Consider the following 7,038-nt stretch of genomic DNA (forward strand, 5'->3'; position numbering starts at 1 on the left):
GCTGGGGCTGTACTTGGCAGGGCCCCTTGCACTGCTCAGGTGCAACCAAGTTGCTCCAGGGTGCACCTGAGCCACGTTGGATATAACGGGAGGAGAGGGGCAGCAGCTGCTCTTACTGGGTTAGCTGGGCTCAGGAGGGGGATCTCCTGCTCGCTCTGCTCTCGGCTCAGTGGTGAGTGAGGGGCTCTCTGGGCACCACTACTGGTGGGGTGGGGACACAGGGCTGGGATGTGCCATCCTTGGGGCCCTTTCCTTCCCCTGGGCAGCTCCTGGTGGGGTGTGGCCTGTGTGACCAGTGCCATGGCAGAGGTGACACCTTGATGACGCTTTTGGTGTGTCCCTTCCCAAGGCATGTGCTGACAGGAGTTGTGGGGGGCCATGGGGACAGCCCTGTCCCTGTCCCATCCCTGCCAGGCTGGCATGGGAGAGTCAACAGCACTGATACCAATCTTGGTCTGCTCCACTCTGCAGGCACTTGGTCAAACAAAAGGGCTGGGTAAACATTTGAGGAACAAACACCCATAAAGGCACGTTCCCGTCACCAGGGGTGTCACCAGCTCACCGCTCCGGACCTGCCCCGGCACTGGTGTCAAGGTGGAGGGTGGCTTTTCTCTGGGGTGAGGGTGGGTGTCTTGTTCCTCTTCCTTCTGCTACAGGGAGAAACAGGCAGGAGCAAAGGGAAAGGGGAAGGGGCTTTACTGGGGGGTGACGGGTAGCAAGTGCTGTGGGTGCCCCGTGTCACATCTCTCCTCCTCTGCCAAGGCCAGTGGTGTGACAGAGATATCTCTGACAAACAGGCAGGGGGACCCCAGTGTGGGCTCTGTCCTCTTGTTCAGTCTGTTGCCCACACATCACCACAGAGCCATCTGGAAGGGCTGTCCTACCCAGGAAGGGACCAGTGTCCCTTCTCTTTAGTGACCTGTCACCCCCTTGTGTCCCCAGGAGTGCCCTGGGATGGGACACCAGCCTGCTTCCCCCAAACAGCCTCCTCGGTGTCCTTCCCATTCCCACACGTGCTCTCCTGCCCTAGTGAGCACCAGCACTCTCCTCCCAGAGCATCCCAGGGCAGGCCTGGGACTGGCCCCGTGGCCTCCAGCCCTCAGCCCTGTGGCCTCTGCCCCTGCAGGGGCTGGGCAGGGGCAGGGCAGGTCTGGGGACCTGGGGGTGCCCACATGGAGCCCAGAGATGAGGTCATGGAACCCCCTCGGGCCCCTCAGCACCCGCCCCCGCTCCGTGCTGTCCCTGTCCCTCGGGTGACACTGGCCACGTGGCCGCTGTCCGTGAGGGTGTCCGTGTAGGGCGACACCAGGGCCAGGTCGCAGGTGGGCACAGGCCGGAGTCGGTGGGCGGCCCCCCGGCGCAGCCCCCGGTACTTGTCCCCGGCCAGGAAGTACAGGATGGGGTCGAGGCAGCTGTTGATGCTGGCCAGGGGCCGCGTGATCTTGTAGGTGAAGTTGATGATGTTGAGGGTCCGGCAGTCGGCTTGGAAGTAGCGGGAGGTGTAGTAGAGGGTGCGGGTGATGTGGAAGGGCACGAAGCAGATGGCAAAGACGGCGAGCACGATGATGATCATCTTGATGGAGCGTTTCTTGTAGGAGGGCATCCGCGGGCTGGGGCTGGAGAGGCTGGACTTGCCGAGCTGCTTGGCCATGAGGCAGTAGCACAGGACGATGACCAGGAAGGGGAGCCCAAAGAGCAGGGCCATGACAGAGGAGCTGTAGTGCACGTAATGGTCGAACTCCTCGGGCTTGGTGGTGTCGTGGCACAGGGTGGTGTTGCCCGTGGAGCTGGTGGTGACAAAGATGAGGTTGGGGATGAGGCAGATGGTGACGACGAGCCAGGCGCCCACGCAGATGATGCGGGCGTGCTTGGTCTTCACCCACTTGAGGGAGCGGATGGGGTGGCAGATGCCCATGTAGCGGTGGACGCTGATGCAGGTGAGGAAGAGGATGGTGCTATAGAGGTTGGCATAGAACAGGAACCGCACGATCTTGCAGAGCCATTGCCCGAAGGGCCAGTTGTTGCGGTCGGCGTAATAATAGACCAGGGTGGGGAGGGAGAGGACGTAGAGCATGTCAGACACAGCCAGGTTCACCATGTAGGTGGTGGTGGCATTCCAGGGCCTCATCCTGGAGATGAATATCCAGAGGGCCCAGGAGTTGAGGGGCAGCCCCACCACGAAGACGATGCTGTAGGAGATGGGCAGCAGGATGAACTTGAACTCCTCGTCGAAGACACACTTCTCCTCGGCCACCTCAGTGGTGTTCCCTCCTGGCCAGGGAGTCGGTGTCGGTGTCCACAGGGCAACTGGGAATGTCCTCCCTGAAGTGGCCATGTTCTCCAAGCCAGATCTGGGGGAGTAGTTAATAAAAGCACATTAGTCATCGATCCTGACCATTGTCAGGCACAAAGCGTGGAAAGGAGCCAAAGATGCCAGATTTTGCCTCCCTCCAGGAGCTTCGGCCACTTTGACGGTTCTCTGGTTTTTCTCAGCTCACGCACTCGGGCCTCGTGGGGCCGGGGGGGCCTGGGCAAGCCCTCCCTCTGCAGTCCCCGCAACGACACCCATCAATGAGCCCTCCGAGCGGCGCAGGGACGGGAGCGTGCCGGGGACAGAGAGCCGGGCCGGCCCCGCCGGGCAGCAGCCCCACGGCGCGGCGAACAATGAGACCTTGATGAGCAACAGCAGCCCCTGGCCGGGCCAGCGCAGCCTCTTGGAAGCTGCCTCAGCCTAATTGGCACCATCCTGACAATGCTGCTGCTCCCAGAGGGCTCCTTGACAGAAGAAAGGCGGGAGGAGAAGAAAGCTTTGTCTGGGGGAATGTTGTGGCCCAGAGGAATCCTGGGGGGGAGAGTGGTAAAGGAGCCTTTGGGAGACAGTGTCCCCGATGGTGAGGGGCCTCTGCTGCTGGGTATTCTCCATAGGAGAGGGATGAGCTAAGCCCTGTGGAGAGGAGCCGCACTGGGGCCAAGTCCCAGCTCAAGGCAGTGCAAGTTAACAAGGCAGGACATTTCCTCCTGCACCGTGTTAGGATCAAAGGCTGGATCTGCATCCTCCTGGGAATTCACTGCGAGCACAAGCTGTCAAAGGGTCAGGTTTGCCTGTTGGATGTCTGAAGTTCAGAACCCTCTTCTCCGTGGTGTCCAGCAAAGGACCAAGGAAGGCTGCTGGCACTCTGACCCCTCTGCACCCACCACCATCCCTGGTGAAGTGATTCCTCCAACAAGGATGGATGCTTGGATGAGTAACCTGGGAGCAGGAGCATCTGCTGTGCTGCTGGTGGGGACAAGGGCGTAGCCAAAACTGCATCTGATGGAGGGAATGCTGGTGCATCTCCAGTCTCTGTTGGCCAGAGCTCACCCAGGAGGGGCCATGTACCAGGACAGGGGAGGACTCAGGGCAACAATGGACATTAACCAGGTGTTGGTGTTGGTAGTTCAAGGTGGAAGGACGTGTCCTCTCAGGCTCCTTCATCCCTTGGCTCCCTCATCATCCCCCTCCTCTTGGCCTTTGCCATGAGGATGTGCAGGAATGTCCCGTAGGGTGTATCCGTGGGATGGGCCAGGCCATGCTCCTTCCTGTCCCTGCCACGCCTCGCCTGGAGAGAGCACAGGTTTGCAGAGATGCCCGTAAATGACTCAGCAGGCAGACAGGCAGGGGGTGGCCGTGGCCCCTCTGGCCGCGCTCCACGGGCTCTGTTTGAGTTGCGGGTTGAGCCTCTGGCTGGGCCCAGTTCAAACTCCCCATGGTTCCCATCCCCCGGCGCTGCGGGAAGATCCTGCCTTTATTACAGGGATGAGTTCAGAGAGCAACAGGCAGGTCCTGATCAAACATTAACAGTGGGAAGATCTTGGTTTTTTTCCCAGAACCAGGAGTGGGAACAGCAGGTAGGAAATGCTGAGCACCTGAGTGCAGTGCCAGTGGGGTCCCACGGGGTGCTGTGCTGGTCCCAGCCCAGCGTGTCCCCATGCTGTGACACTGCTGAGGACATGAGGGACCAGGAGATTTGTTTTCCTTTTCCAACCTCTGAGTGCAAGTGAGCACAAAGCCTCGAGCTCGACCAGAGGGGAGGTGCTGCAGGGTTCAGTGCCTGAAGTCAGTGTCCGTGACACAGGTCACCAAACAACCAAGATATGAAGAAGACAGTAAATAACAGTTAATAACCTGGTGTGGGATATGCACAAGGAAAAATCCTGAGCAGCTGTGTGGTGCTGGGCTGCTCGGAGGAGAGAGCACAGGGACCCGGATTCTGGCAGCTGATACAGCCTGAGGACTGTCAGCAGCAGGATTTAACCATTCCCAAGAACATTCCTTCAAGGATAACCACCAAAAAATAGAAATGCAGCAGAAGATGGCATTTGGCAAGTTATATCTGAAGAGGTTTTGTGCGTCCTCATCTTAGTCACAACCAAAATCAGTGCTTTAAATTACTGATTCACATCAGTCCAGCCCGAGGACACGTCACCACCAGCCCTGATCCTACTCCTCACTGACACTCCCAGAAAGGCTCTCCCTGGACAAGGCCTTTCCAGCGTGAGCTTTTGAGGAGGGATCGAGGTGTGAGCCAAGAGATGGGGCTGCCTGTTGGAGCAGGAGATGGAAGGCACTGCAGGGAAAGGACGTGGAGCTGAGGAGAGGGAAGGCACTGCAGGGAAAGGACGTGGAGCTGAGGAGAGGGAAGGCACTGCAGGGAAAGGACGTGGAGCTGAGGAGAGGGAAGGTGCTGCAGGAAGGGGAGGTGGAGCTGGGGAGATGGAAGGACACAGAGCTGGAAAGATGGAAGATGCCGCAGGGAAAGGCCACAGAGCTGGGGAGGTGATGCCCCCTCCTGCCCTGCCCATTTTGTGGGTGTATGAGGGCTGCAATCCTGGGGAACCCCCTGAGCCCCTTGCCCATAGCAAGCACATCCTCTGGGATGGTGTCTGTGGACTGGCCCCCCATATACCCCAGGAAGCAGTGGAAAGGGGCAGGGGCTGGCCACAAGACCACTTGCTGGAGGGCACATGCTGCCCTTGGCCCTTTGCCAGAGGAACAGGAGCTGCAGCCAGGCTCGGCCATGGAGCTGGGAGACAGGGCAGAGCTCCTGTTCCTGTGTCAAAGGACCTGGTGGGATCCACAGCTGTCCCCAGGCCAGGGTGCCCCCAGCAGCTGGATGAGGCTTCCAGCCCTGGGGGTTTGTGGGGACATTGAAAAGCACCAATGAAATGAATGAGTGGAGCAGCACCAGAGGCAGGGTCAGCCCTGGAGCCAAAGTCATTGGGACAGGATGGGGATCTGGTGCTGGGGATCTGGAGCAGGAGCTCGGAGAGGGCAGGCAAGAACAGATTTCAGAGCAGCCACCAAGGGCTGGGTGAGCCTGGGACCAGCTGCTGGAGCATGGAAAAACAGGGCTTTTCTTCTCGCCTAAGCTCTTGGAAATTGCAAAACAAGGGGAAATTGTGCAAAACATCCTGCAGAAGGACCCTTGTCCCTAATCGCCACGTGGTTTGTGCAGCCAAAGCCCCGGCACAAGGGGACATGACCTAATTCCAATCCTTCCCTTTGCCTGGAAGAGCAGCCAAAGCACGCTCTGTCGGCACTGCTGGGCACTGGGGACACCTCCCTGGGGACACCAGCGAGGTCGGGCCCTTCCCTCGCTGCCCATCACATCCCGAGGTGACCCCTGCTCAGCAGGGTGGGGGTGAGGGGTTTCTTCCCCCCTTGGGTGGGCTGTCCCCGTCCCCCAGAACCCCATGGTGTCAGGCTGAGCCACAACAGCCCTAGGACAGCTTCCCCTGCAAGGAGACAGCGATTTGGGGGATGGAGAGGAGGATGAAGGAGAGGATGTGGCCATGCTGGGAAGGATGAAGGCCCTCGGTGATAGAGAGTGGTGGTGCGTTAGGGAGGAGGGTGTACGGAGGGATTTGGGGATGGGGAGAACTGGTTGACTCCCACCCCACACCCATCCAGCCCTGGGGATCCCACCCCTGCCCCTCAGCCCCAGAGCCCAGCTGGGATTGCGTGGCCATGGCAGGGCCCCCCCAGCTGCTGCTGTCCCCAAACAGGGGCTGCCCCGCTCACCTGCGACCCGGGCAGCTCTCACGAGTGGGGTCCCCCCGGGGAGCGCCCGTTCCCCACGGGGCAGGAGGCCATGCCGAGGGGCTGCAGGCTGCCCTTTGCCGTGCCCTGCTGTGCTGTGCCCGCTCCCGCTCTCCCACGGCCGGGAGCAAAGTGCCCAGGAAAGGCAGGGCTGGAGGCGGGCAGAGGCGGAGGCAGGAGCAGGAGCTGGAGCTGCACCAGGGCTCTGCCCCACTGCACTCCCATCCCTCCATCGTCCTCACAGGCTTTGGGCCACCTGCAGCTTCTGCAGCAGCCCCCTGGGCATGGGATGTGTGGGCCTCTCCCATGGGGACCACGGCCCCCTGCCCATGGGGCCACAGCCCCTCACTCATGGGGACCATGGTCCCTCAACCACAAAGGCCACAGCCCCTCATCCATGGGGACCGTGTACGCCCACCCATGGGGACCACAGCCCCTCACTCATGAGGACCATGAGTCCCTCAGCCACAAGGGCCACAGCCCCTCACCCGTGGATTGCGTCCCCCCGCCCATGGGGACCGTGGCCCCTCGCCCACCCCGGCAGCCCCCCTGCCCCGCGCTGTCCCAGCAGTGCCCGCACCCCGGAGCGCTGCCCCGCTGCCCCCCAGCCCTGCGAGGCCATCCTGGGGACAAAAGGTGGCCAGTGCCACCTTGAGGCCAGCCCGGGCATCGTGTCCCCAAACCCAGGGCCACCTTGGGTGTCGCAGCAGTCGGGACGCTGCCGGGTCGTGGTGTCCCTGTGTTTGGGGGTAGCGTGTCCCCCGCTCCCTGTGCTGCTCAGAGGGATTCACCTCCTTTGCGAGGGCAGTGGGAGAAGGGCAGGTGCTGAGCTCACCTGGCGGGTTTGTGATGAACGGGGATCACAGGGGGGCAACGGGTGCACCCTGAGATGTGTGGGGGCCACGACCGTGAGCAGGCTGGCTCGGAGGGAGCAGGGGGCGAGGTCCTGGGGCACCCCG

The 7,038-nt window shown here is 61.3% G+C and overlaps 1 protein-coding gene across 1 annotated transcript; it reads right to left on the bottom strand.

Annotated features, from left to right (window-relative positions):
- Positions 1-50: 50 nt before the first annotated feature.
- On the bottom strand, positions 51-6,211 carry P2RY4 (pyrimidinergic receptor P2Y4). Its single transcript, XM_051785565.1, has 2 exons — positions 6,062-6,211; positions 51-2,351 (listed from the first exon to the last, which is right to left on the bottom strand). The coding sequence occupies exon 2, from the start codon at positions 2,333-2,335 to the stop codon at positions 1,214-1,216; it is 1,122 nt and encodes a 373-aa protein (XP_051641525.1). The 5' UTR covers positions 2,336-2,351; positions 6,062-6,211; the 3' UTR covers positions 51-1,213.
- Positions 6,212-7,038: the final 827 nt, after the last annotated feature.

Source organism: Manacus candei, unplaced genomic scaffold (genome assembly GCF_025592945.1).
Source record: "Manacus candei isolate 608988 ecotype Guabito, Panama unplaced genomic scaffold, ASM2559294v1 h1tg000003l, whole genome shotgun sequence".
Lineage (NCBI taxonomy): Eukaryota > Metazoa > Chordata > Aves > Passeriformes > Pipridae > Manacus > Manacus candei.

Coding starts and splice junctions, on each gene's coding strand:
- P2RY4 (XM_051785565.1), bottom strand. CDS start 2,335: ATGGCCACTTCAGGGAGGACATTCCCAGTTGCCCTGTGGACACCGACA.